At 41.0% G+C, this 12,566-nt stretch overlaps 2 protein-coding genes across 2 annotated transcripts; one reads left to right on the top strand and one right to left on the bottom strand.

Annotated features, from left to right (window-relative positions):
* The first annotated feature begins 4,026 nt into the window (after positions 1-4,026).
* On the top strand, positions 4,027-6,549 carry LOC104574633 (14 kDa phosphohistidine phosphatase). The gene is made up of 3 exons (XM_010221897.2): positions 4,027-4,235; positions 4,660-4,784; positions 6,359-6,549. Exons 1-3 carry the CDS (start codon positions 4,106-4,108, stop codon positions 6,449-6,451), a joined length of 348 nt encoding a protein of 115 aa, XP_010220199.2. The 5' UTR covers positions 4,027-4,105; the 3' UTR covers positions 6,452-6,549.
* A 4,232-nt stretch (positions 6,550-10,781) lies between these two features.
* On the bottom strand, positions 10,782-11,792 carry METTL18 (methyltransferase 18, RPL3 N3(tau)-histidine). The gene has a single exon (XM_010221886.2). It carries the CDS (start codon positions 11,790-11,792, stop codon positions 10,809-10,811), a length of 984 nt encoding a protein of 327 aa, XP_010220188.1. The 3' UTR covers positions 10,782-10,808.
* Between the last annotated feature and the right edge of the window lie 774 nt (positions 11,793-12,566).

Raw genomic sequence — 12,566 nt, 5'->3', positions numbered from 1 at the left:
GTTCTTCTGCTCAGGTGAAATATTCACTCTCACTGAGCTAAAAATCAAACTCAGATTTTAGTAGCTCTGAGTCACATATCAAACCTTCCCATGCACAGCTGAAAGATAGTACCCATTCCCTGCCCCCCAGCATATCTTCTGTTTGAAGACTGCATGGGATGGAAATTACCTACTTCAAAATTCTTTTCTAATATTTTCCTGTAATACAGCAGCAAGCCAAGCATATCCTTACATCTTGTGCCCTGCTGTCAAAGAGCTCATTAAAAAGAATAATTTACAAGCTGAATTCAAGCATATTGTTTCCCTTTTCCTGATTCTGATAACCTTAATGGCTTGAGAGAATCTCAAAATGAGCTACACCGACCTCCACCACAGCGCAATGTATGCTTAACATATGTGCACAGTAGTAATATTCCTTTTCTAGCATTTGCTGTCCTAAGACTAAAGGACAAAAATATACAAACACGTTTTGCAAATAAAATATTCATGACCTACTTTTTTTTTTCTCCTATTCTTGAATTAAATGTTAAATCTCTTCCTAAATGAAGATCCTCAGCTACAATCTAGTTTCTTCCTTCCAAGGTGTGCAAGTTCCCTAGGGCACTGAAAACAAACTAGCCTTAGCACCTTTGAGACCTGCATGGCAAAATAGTAAATTTATTCTTTTTAGAAGGGATAAGCCAGCCCAAGTCAGGCCATTTCTACATTCCCCATCTCTACTTTCACTCAGAAAAAATAGAACAGGTGACAGTTATCAATAGTTAACAGTTTCTCAGAAATTCCACTCAAGACCAAAATAGTTTTTAAACACAGATTACATACATATAAAGAAAAAAAAAATCTAATAAACTATCAGTTACAAGGGTTAACCCTTTTGGGATTTCAGTCTAGACTTCTTAAAACCCTTTTTGTTAGGAGATTACTCAGGAAAGCAAGCCAGTCTTTTCTTTGTAAGATACTGTACTAAACCTTTCCACTTCTTTTGTGACTTTAGCTGAAAGACAAAAACCAAAACATAAGGAAATGCAAGAGAAAGGAGTCATTTCACACAGACAAAGTCAGATGAATGATGGAGTTTGAGTCACAATTTAATCTCTGCAATTTAATCTTTGAGCCAGGCCCCTGACATCCAGGCCAGGAGAGGAATTGAAATACTGTACGTACTTGTTTGCTTGAGTTTTAGAAGTAGGTTCATGACTATAGTCTAAATAACATTCTATTCCCACCTATACAGAATTGATCTGCATAAACAGAAGAGAAGGGGTGAGCACTTTATTTGTGGAGACTTCCTTTTGTAAAGCTCTAGTCTTTGTAGCCACGAAGATATTTAAATTAGAAATTTGCTCATACATTTATAAATATGCACATGTAGTTGAAAACTGTTTTTCTTTCTTTTTTTTTTCCCCCTTTTTTTTTTCTTGAGCAAATCTTAGTACTTAAATTCACTCTGTCCTGTGCATACATCCCCACTTTAGGGATATTTAAAGGAACATTAGTAAAAATTTCAGCCCTTCTGATTTTTTTTTTCCCTCTCCACAGCAAGTGTTTTAGCAATTCCATTTGCAGAGGAGAGCCCAAGGGAGACAGGAAAGCAAGAAGTCAAATACAGGAAGGGCACATCTGCTCCTGCCACGGAAAATACAAAGAATCGTTAACTTCTCAGCAATATTACTAGGCCCTTTACCACAGTTAGAGAAGTAAACACATAAAAGAAGAAAGCCCCTGGATGCAATTTTATTAGAGGTAGGCTGCCTCTGGCCCGAGACCCATGTCACCCCATGCCATCCTCTTTGCACCCCTGAGGGCCATGAAGGGACTTACTAAGAACTACTGCAAATAGCAGGGGATTTTTTTGTAGGCTTAGAAGCCAGGAGGAAATTCATATGCCCTTGTTATGATATAGGAAATGACATTTGGGTATGGTGGACACACAGGAAAACAAAAGATGTAAAAAAAGAACGGAACAGACGCAGCATACCACGGGCTTATCTATCCCATTCATTTGCCCCAACTTACACCAGGCCAAGAGCAGATAAGCACTCCACAGCTGCATACAAACCACTACAGCAAAGTTTAGCCTTTGAACTATACCACAGTTATCCCCACCACCAGATCAAGCATGCTTTCCCTTACTCACCAGCATTAGTGTTGCTAGACTCTTCCACACAAGACAAAAGTGTGCAACAAGTTTTCTTTTGTTAAGGCCACAATACAGAGGTCAAAGGTCTAGAGAAGAAAAGATTCTATTCAGGTTAAAACAGAAAGGGAATACATCTGTAAGCAAGAAAGCTCCATAAAACACTAACAGGACTAAAATTAGAACAGCAAATATTTGACTAACCTAACAAACAAACACAAAAGTTGTGAAATCAAGAACAAATGAACAAAAAAAAACCCTTCCACTTGTTAGAGCTTTAGAGATAAGCATAAGGAACTATTGCTATTAAAGCCTTCCAAGACTTCCACAGTCAAAGAAAGCTATCACTCTGAACAACGAGTTTAAAAACTTGCTACTTCATCTTTATAGGACTCACCCTTGTGACTGAAAAAGAGCTCTCTTCCAGGCACAGGTTTTATCATTTTCTCTGCAAAGTTCAACAAATCCAGAACAGCTGGGATGATGGGCTTGGGTTTCTACAGATAGTGTTTCCTCCCCTCTTTCTTCCTCTTCTTTACATAATATTTCAAGGACTTAGGTTAGCTTAGGAAGATTTTATTTCTTTTCTTCTCTTACTTGTTTTTTTATACTAACAATATGAGTCCATGTCCAAAAAATGTAATTTACAGTGATATTTGAAAATGCCCATTTTAGAACTTTATTAAGGGGTGCAATAGCTTCAAGAATATATTCTTAAGGTTTTTCTTTTTTAATTATAAAGCAATAATTAATAAAATAAATAACCAAAACCATAGTACTTGTTAAGCCTCTGTCTAGGGTTGTATCTAGGTGACGTGTGCTTTATTCAGTCTATACTTAAGAGCTACTTCAGTCTATAGAGTCGCTGCACTATACACTGTGCAGAGTCACCGCACTCTGCAGTCAAGCACCGTTTTTACATTTAGAAGATATTACAGTTGTAGAAATACATATTAGTAACAACTTATTAATCACAGCTATTTTTTGCATGCACTTAATACTTAAACTTCATGCAATTACACTGAGTTTGTTTAGGGAAATACTCTAAAGCTAAAAAAAATATGTCTAAGCATTATCTCTTCTGAGTGTGTGATGCAAGAACATACTCTTACATTCAACAAGTCGAGGAGACAATCTTTTTGTTCAAAGAATATAACTTTTTCAGCAAAATAGTTAATCTTATTCACTTTAGGCATATGGACTTTTGTGAAGACATTATATGGAACGTGCCTGACTCATCAAATAGAAAATTTAAGATAATAGGAGGTAAACTTATACTTTACTTATATATGTAAAAAGTAGCATGTAGAGACTTTTTCAGCTCTTTTCTGTTTATGTTTGTGTGTGTAATGCTATTGATCTGTTGAGAATGGAGAAATGTTAAAAAAGTAAAAAGACTGTCAGAACATAAAAAAAGGAATTTTTAGTTGGAAAACTATAATCTTTTGGGGTGTTTGCTTTTTAATAAGGTCTCTAAGATGCGATGCAATGTTGTCAGCTCTCGCAGAAACATTCTAAGTGTTCGCATACAAGACACTCCTATTTTGTGCCCGCAGAAGCACTCGGGCAGGAATGTTCGAAGGCACTAGGCGTGGGGAGCTCACCAAGGCGGGTGGAGAGCAAGCTCACCCTCTCCACGACCCTCTTTCCCTACAAGGACGAGCCCCTTGCTCCCACACCGCCACCGCGGCGGCAGCTCTGCCTCTGGAGCCGGCGGGCAGCAGCGGTAGCGACGACGCCGCCTCACCTCAGGCGCGACCGTTGGGCGGCGACACCAACGGCCGCCGGCAGCCCCGCCCCGCGGCCGCCTTAGCCAATGGGCGTGCGTCGCGGCGGCGGCCCCGCGACGGCCTTAGCCAATGGGCGTGCGTCGCGGCGGCCCCGCCCGCGGCGCGCGGCCGTCACGGCAGGCTGTGGGCGCTGCGGCTCCGCTCGGTCGCGCGCTGGCGGCCGTGGGGCGCCGCCGCCATGGCGACCGTGCCCGAGGTGGAGATCGACCCCGACGGCACGTTCAAGTACATCCTGGTGCGCCTGCAGCGCCCGGGCGGCGAGGAGCGGCGGGACATCGTCCGCGGCACCAAGGCCGCCGAGTTCCACAGTGGGTGCCCGGTGGGGCGGGGGTAGTATTAGTAGTAGTAGGAGGAGGAAGAGGACGGGGAGGAGGAGGAGGAGTAGGGAAGGCCTGAGTCCAGCCCCTGACCGAGCCCAGCCCCGCCGCGCCAGGCCTGGGCGACACCGTGCCGCTATGGGCGGCCTGAAGGCCCGCGTTGTGTCCTGTCGTGTCGTGTGTGCACGGAGAGCAGAACAGCCCATGTCTGGCAGCTGCCTCCCCACCCTTATATTGTATATTAGCCTTATTATATTAAATATTATCCTTAATTATAGGTGCCACACGTTGTGTGCCTCTGGAAACCTCCCTTCAGCTCATGAGGGAGTGAAAGGGAGTAGCGTAACCCAAGAGTCCTGGGGTGTTTGATACTTGGCCTGTGTTGTAACAGCTCTGGCTATTCCCCACCTTGCAGATCACATATTTGAGAAGGTGAATCCCGAAATGGAAAAGCTGGGATTTGAGTGCAAGTGCCTTGGAGGAGGGAAAATTGAGCATAATAGCAAAGACAAGAAAATCAGGGTATTTGGACTCTCTACAGTAAGTGGATTTCGGGTATTCCTTCAAATCTTCATTTGTGATGTTCAGGGTTATTATTTATTTATTTATTTATTATTATTATTTATTTTGTAGTGCAATGACTTTCATTGAATCACGTTGCAGGCACTAACTGGAAAACTTGCCTGACACTTTTGAGATAGATGAAACACTGATTTTAAGGGAAGGCTACAGCAGAAAGAATAGATGACTTAATGCCACATGCCAGGTATTACTGAGGCTAGAAAGCAAAGTTATCAGCTCTCAGCTATGTGTGTGTGCTGGGTGTGAGGAGCAAAATCTAGTTTAGGTGTTGTGGCTTTTTAGTAAGTGAAGATGCAGTTTCACACATGTCTGTATTGTGAGGATAAAAGTAACTTCTAGCAGTATAGAAATTAGTTTCTGTTATCTATTACTGTGTTCAGTTCCTTTTATAAGAGACTCAGTAAGTGGTAATTTGGGGAATAATCTCTGGAGTGTAGCTGCTTCTATATACTGCGAGTACTCAAATTCTACACTTCTGATGTGGTCAAAATCAAAATGTTTCTATCAAGTTAAATGAAATTGTTATAGGAGTTGATGGTTAGTTCAAATATGCATTCCTTAACTTCATGAAGATTGAACCCTGAACAGCTTAAGCATTTTTAAATAGCAGCGCTATTTTTGTTCCAAGATTGCTCTTCCCCCTCATATCAAATGAAAGAAGAAACTGTTTAGGGCTCATGGATAGTGGGATAGTGGGAAAGGAGTGTGTAAGCTTACTCCGCTAAAGTCTCATGGTACAATACTAGCTTGGTGGTTTATGAAAACCAGATAAAGTCCAGGATACCTCTGGTTCTGAAATGAGAAATCAAGATAATAAATTCTGTCATGTAAGACAATGACGGTATGGGAAGTATGCAAGAAATACAAGATAAAGACACCTTCCATCACAACTTTTCCAAGTTTCAATGAAATCAAAAATGTCACCTGAAACTTAAATGAGGGCTAAAAATTAGATGGGTCTTCTAACTTGCTTTAGTGCAGAGTGGCACTGGCTTTCAGATTGACATCTCCCTTTAACTGGTGACGTAGCAACTAAATAAAGCATAAAGACTGTGATTTATTTGGTGACCAGAATAGTTCTCACATGTTCATGCATATGGCTTCTTGTTCCCTTTTCCTCCAGCTGAGTCAGATTAGATGTTTGTACACTCATATGCTAAACTGAACTGGTGGCATCTCTGTGATTTAAAAAAAAAAAAAAAAAGTAGTAATAGAAGTGGTGCTTTAGAGACTGGCAACATTTTAAAGTAAAGTTTCTGCTGCAGAAGTCACAAAATGAAACAGTACCCCATATTACTTGAGATTGTATGAAATTGTTCTATTTTTTTTCTACCAAGTGGAGGGGAAATGAGAGAGGGCAGTAAAAAAATCTTATACTGCAAGAGTGACTGTATACAAGCTGTATTTCTGATTTGTATGTGAACTACTGACAGTATCAATGCAAACTATCTGGTTACAGTCTGATAAGAACTTGATAGTCCTGTGTATTTACTTTTTGTGCTCACCTGTTAAATGCTTGTTCTTTCTTACAGGGCTATGGCAAAGCAGATCACTCAGTGACTGTAGAAATACTGAAAAAAGTGTATACAGATTATGAAATTACATGGTCAGATGACAAGAAATAAATTGACTTACGAAATATGAACTTTGATGAGCAGTTCAAAATTTAACTTTTTTTTTTCTGTGAGTTGTGCTTCTATAAATAAAAAGAAATGCAAGTCTTCTGTGTGTTTGTTCTCATAAATCTGGATTAACTGGACCCTGCAATTTACATTACTGCTAGTGATCGCCAGATATCTCCCATTTTTTCAGATCATTCCTTTGGGAAAAAAAAAAAAAAAAAAAAAAAGCTGTAAGCCTTTTTCCTGCTTCTTTTTGACATGCTTTCTAAGTAAAGATGCCATCATCTTCCTTCTACTTTCATCTGATCCTGACATGTACCCTGCAATATTTTGTCATCAATTTAGATGCCATAAGACTGTTTCCTTTTTTTTTTGACCACAGTATTTTTTTCTATTGCTGTTCGCTCTTTTAATTTTTCTCGTCCATATTTACAAAAAAAGCAAGGTTTGACTTGGTTCATTATCTAAATCTTTCACTTACTCCATTGTTTTAAAAAGTCAGTATTTGTGTTCCAGATAGAAATAATGATCATGCCTAGTTTCACAGTGCACTTTCAAATTTTTTACAGAACAGCATCAGTAAAACAGACCGGCAGGTGATGATGTTGAATTCTGACAATATCTATTTCATTTGATTCCTCTGGACTTCTTTCATTCCACATGAGTAAGTTCATTATGCTTTTTCCTTTCCTCCAGGGCCACACTGATCTTCCCCAGGCAGTGTCTGAATTACATTATTGCACCTGCTTCCTCTTGTTGTAGCAGAATATTGCCCTTCATTTGCAGAGAAGTTGCTTGCTTGCTACAATTTTCATTTTCTTATTTCAAGACAATCTTTTCCTGAAAGCTGTTATGTATTTCAAGGCAGTATCTTACAGTTCCATTTCTTACATTATATTGACTTGCAGTCTTTAAGACGTATTTGTGTGTAAATCCCAGTTATTCCCTTTGAAGCATTTTCAGTGTCTCCTAGCTTTTTTCTTTTCAGCATTCATGTGACTAAAAGTACAAAGAGTATGAAATTTGAGTGGCTTTAGTCCATTTTCCATCATAAAAATATTGCATTACTGTCTTACTACACTGAGCATTCTGTGTCACCTTTGTTTTTTTTTTGAATCCCTGATGCCATGGTAACATTGTTGTTTTATTTTTTTTCCCCGCTAAGATTTTAATGTCAGAGTACGATTATATGCCACTGTACCAAGTAATTAAGAATAACAGGCAAGTTAATAATTTGCAAATTGTGTACTTTCTTTGGGACTCCATCTTTCTAATTTCCTTGTGGATGTTTTTCCCCTATGCTTTAGTAAAATAACTCTAACAGATGCTGTTTAGCTGGTGCCAGTATACAGAACTGATTTTTTATGGCATTTCCCATAAGCGGCAATAGTCTTTGAAAGAAAGTCATCAGTTAAGGATAGCGCCTGTTAAAATAAACAAGCCTCTTAATTTAGTTTCCTGAGACTTACTTTGATGACATACTTTAATGTTTCCCTCCACAGTACTTACGGGAAAGATATAGTTCGGACCGGATTTGGGGTTGTAATGACACTTTCAAAAAGTATGGGGCGGGAGGAGTGGGAGAAAAGGGGAGATAAGTTAGAAATTAGCACATAAATTGTCAGCTGACTTCTTTGTTTCCTCATATAAGGCATTGGGCCTCATGTAACGGATTTTCATGTCATGAAAAAGACTTTGAGGCGCCTCTCAATCCTGGTTTTGCTAGTGTGATGTCATTCAGGAGAAGTTATAATTGAACAAGCAATTAAGGTTTGTAAGTATTACAAGCAGATAAGTGGTGTTTTTTTTTTATTCCACATTATTATGCTTCCTGAAAAGAAGCAGGAAGCTAGTCACTAGGGTTGGATGATTTGGCAAACAGAAAAACTCTTAATGGGGGTTGTAGAAAAGGGAGAGCAGAACTTATCTTTAAACATAAAACACCAGCCTTTAAAATCAAGCATGGAATGATGCTTCCTCTGTATATCCACTGACTTCTAAAAATGGTTTAAAACTCAACTGGACTTATGGAAATCCCAGTGCTAGTCTTGCTGCTTTCACATGACAAAAACATCCTACCTTGATTATCTTTCTAAATAATTGTACTGTATTGGTTTTTCATATTTTCCAGGTGTTGTGTGATCACTGTGTGATTTTGGCTCTGGCAGTTTTCACCTGAAATCTGATTCTGTATGCAAATTTCAAGTAACCACAAATAGAATGAGGATGCTAAGCAAAAGAATGGGCACAGTAAACTCAAGAGAATGAGTGAGTTTGATAGTGGAATACTGTTAAGATGAAGTATAATAGAAGCTTGTAAGTGCCTTTTCTATACTTCTCAAGGAATACATGTGGTTCTTGTTCTTTACCATATTTGCTATCATCATAGTAGTCAGCATTTCTTCTTACTTCAGGTATAATTCTCTGAAACAGCACTAGGCTTAGCAGGCAAGCAGTGATTTTTCTCCAGAGTGTTTGAAAACAGCAAATGATAGCTGCTTTGCTTCCAAGTTCCTAGTTTTAAAAACAAACAAATCAAAGATCTGCGCTTCAAAGATGTTAAAGCTAAAATCTTTTCTCCAGCCTGAAGTCAATAAATGTCAGCATCCTATAAGGTGATAGTCATCAGTGTGTTTCAGGGTTGATGCAAATGAGTTCCAGAGCATAACCAGAGCCAGGCTGACTGGCTTTTCCCTCTCCCTTATTAAAAAAAGACAAAAGCAACTTCAGTACTTTCTGAAACATCTATTTAAAATAGCCTACAGAGACTTGTTTTTGAAATAACCTTAGTTGTTAAGCTCTCCTGTAAAGTACAGGAAATCCTGTTGGACTTACTGTTGAGTTCCATGGACAAGAATGACAGGAATTTATGCAATAGTGACAGTGATTTAGGTTGCAGTTGTAATAAGCTTCTTTCCACCTTCTTGAACTATTGTCATTTCTGCCATTGATGTTCTTACATCCAGATTTACTGCCATGGTTGACTACTCAGAGTCAGTATACTAAGTATAAGTTACTGCACAGGTACACAAGTGCATTAGTGCTGCACTAAAGCTTTGTGAGCTGGTTAAGTGGTAACTTTGATGTACTCGGCAGACTTGTTAAGTAGCTTTTTGACCATTTTTGAGTTGACACAAAATATGCAAGTGGATTTCTTATGAACTGTGATACCAAGCACTCACAACCAGGTTGTTTAGTTTTTGATTCTGCTTGCATTTTTTTTAATGTGATAATTTCTGCAGTAACCTACAGTCTTATCTCACTATCATGATCTGCAGCATGGAACAGAAAAGAATAAATTGCACAGACTTTTCTGAAAGCTTGTCGGACTGCATAAAAGACTGAAGAACTATGGTGGCATTCAATAGTACCCCCTTATCTGAAGTTATAATATTGCAAAAAAACACAGGTTTTTAAAATGTGTGTTTGCATAGAGGCAGTGACTATATGGAAAAAAGTTTTGTCAAAAAACTACACTACTCTAGGTCTCTGTTATAATAGTTGAATTTATCTCCTTTCCCTGTTGCCACACTTCCATTTCCTGCATTGTGTTTTGTGGAATTTTTCTTGTTTGCTTTAAAGAACTTCTCTTGTTTGGGATCTTATCAGCTCTGTAACTAAAACAAAGAAGTCTGTTTTACTGGTTTCTGAAAGCAGTAAGGCTTCCCCACTGCCAGGAACTTACTGAGGTATCATTACAGTGATTATGCAAATACAAAAAATGCCAACAGCATTAAATAGCCTCAAGTACTTGAGGTACTTGTGGGGGTACTCAAGTACTCCCCCTTCAAAGCTTGAATAAGTCATATGCATCACATATGGAAAATGCTATTTATTTGTGGAGTTACCACCCTGGGCTACATGATAAATACAATCACACCCCCCTCTGGTGGCAGAATAGCAGAGAATAGAACAACTGATGCTAAAGTTTGGTACTGCATTTGAGTCATACCAAGCATTGGTGAGCATGAACCTTGAAAACCACTTTCTGTGTTCTACTGGGATGCTAAATCACCTCTTGCAAGCTGCACTCAGCAGCCACTTTTATGACTTAAATTTTTGGCACTGCCAAAAAAAAAAGGGAAAGGAGAATTGGGGGCCTTGAATCACTTCACTTTCAATTATATACACAAATGACAATTCAAATTTGCATAAATAAGCAGTATTTCTCTTTTAAAAACCAGAATGAGAACAATCCTTCACTTGAAGATAGACATCAGAATTTATCAAACAGTTCAATCTCCAGTAGAGCACGTTAACTTCTCTATTCAGAAGAACCTCAACAGAGGAAAGGCAAAGAGAAGAGGATTAAAACATGTCTTAAGACTTTTTTTTTTTTTTTGAGAACCAGTGGCTGAATTTAACTGGAATATTTAAAGGCCATTTCAATGATAAAGCGCTTCAGTCCTTTATCGATTATTTTAACTGTGTTAGTCCTGAACACATTCCTCTCCTCAATGAATTTCTCAAAGAGGGGGACACCACCCCCAACCCCAAAGTAATGGGCTTTGCTTGCCAAATACACACGTCCATGTTCGGCCAACAGCTGAGACAGTGCATCATGTAAAGCACCATAGTAATCAGGGTTATAGATGGTCTCAGATGTGAGAATGAGATCATACTTTGAAAAGGGTTTGCTGCCACTTAACAGGAGCTGGCTGACTTTGGACCATTCTCCAGAAAAAAATCTGCATTTGGCAAGCAGATCGAGGGAGCATTTTGCTTTCTTAAGTCTCTTTGAAGGAGGCTTACTAATTTTTCCTTCATCTCCATCAACTCTACAGTTAGCCACAGTGTTAGGCAAGGTTACTTCCTCAATCACAGTGCTGTTGTAGTCCTGGAAATGGACTTCTTTAGCTTTTCCCCTCAAGGCAACTATTCCTAGCAGTCCGGCACCGCAACCGAGGTCCAACACAGTCTTGTCAGCAAACTGCATTTCAGTCTCGGAGCAGTAACCCAAGAGATCAAAGGTGCACTCCCAGACCTTGAGCCCTCCCTCGTACACACCTGGGACGAGGTCAGAGTGAGCCAAAACGCTTTTGGACACCAGGTCTTCTCCATGCAAGCCATCCAAAAGCTGCTTTTCCACTGTGGATATCTTTACAGAATACAGTCCCGCTACCATTTCCATGGTTTTATTTTCCAGTATTTGGTTGGCATCTTTGGGAACGTGGTGCTCTTTGGCAGCCTTGAGGCGGAGGGGCTGCTCCGACGGGGTCGCATCCCGGCACTGAGCGGCAGCCTCAGCCGCTCGCTCGCGCTGGGGAGTGCCCAGCTGCAGCTCTGGCTCATCATCAGCCTCTGCAGCATCTTCTCCAAAGGAAAAATTAAACCGGAAGGCCATTTTCAGCAAAGAAAAACACCTGGCACAGTTTTACTGCCACCAGAAACACTCATCTACTAGCAGAAGTCATACAAAGATTTCGCTTATAAAGACGTTTTTACGTAGTTATGCCAAACTTTTTCAAGCAGAATACCATCTGTTTACCGATACCAGGTAGATAGTTTCTGGAAAGGAGAATAAATGGTAGTTTAATCATACCCAAGACTCTAGAACACAGGCAAAAATACCGTTTTGGATATATATATATATTTAATAAAATACCCTCCTGCGGGGGTTATTGCCCTCCTCCCCGTGGCCGCCCCGCTCCCACGCTGCCGAGGGGACCCAGACCCGGTTCTGCCCCCGGCCCCGGCCCGGTCTCGTCCTACCGGCACCGCCGCCGCCTTCCCGCTCGCACACGTGGGCCGCCCGCCCCTTCCTGCCCGCTCTGCGCACGCGCGGGCGCGCAGGCCGCCGGGATAGCGGCGCTCCCCATTCCCGCCGCTCCTGAGGTAACGGGGCGGCTGCCATGTCGCAAACGGACCCCGAGCTGCTCCTGCGGGAGCTGGACAGCTGGGACTGGGAGCTCTGCCGCCGCGAGCTGCCCGCCGTGCTGCCCCGGCTCCTTATATCCTTCCGCCGGGGCGGGGGGGAGGGCTGGAGGGAGGCGGGGCGGGGGCGTTTCCCCCTCCGCGCGTGGGGAGAACACGCGGGGAAGGCGGCGCAGCAGCGGCGCGGGGAGGAAATGTCCCGCTCGTCACCTGAACACTGAGGAGAAAGTACCGTGTAGCTCGT

Source organism: Tinamus guttatus, unplaced genomic scaffold (assembly GCF_059628265.1).
Source record: "Tinamus guttatus ecotype Peru unplaced genomic scaffold, ASM5962826v1 Tinamus_guttatus_pri_ptg000211l, whole genome shotgun sequence".
Classification (NCBI taxonomy): Eukaryota; Metazoa; Chordata; class Aves; order Tinamiformes; family Tinamidae; genus Tinamus; species Tinamus guttatus.
Note: the sequence above shows the minus strand (reverse complement) of the source record. Positions and strands in the feature narration are given on the sequence as shown.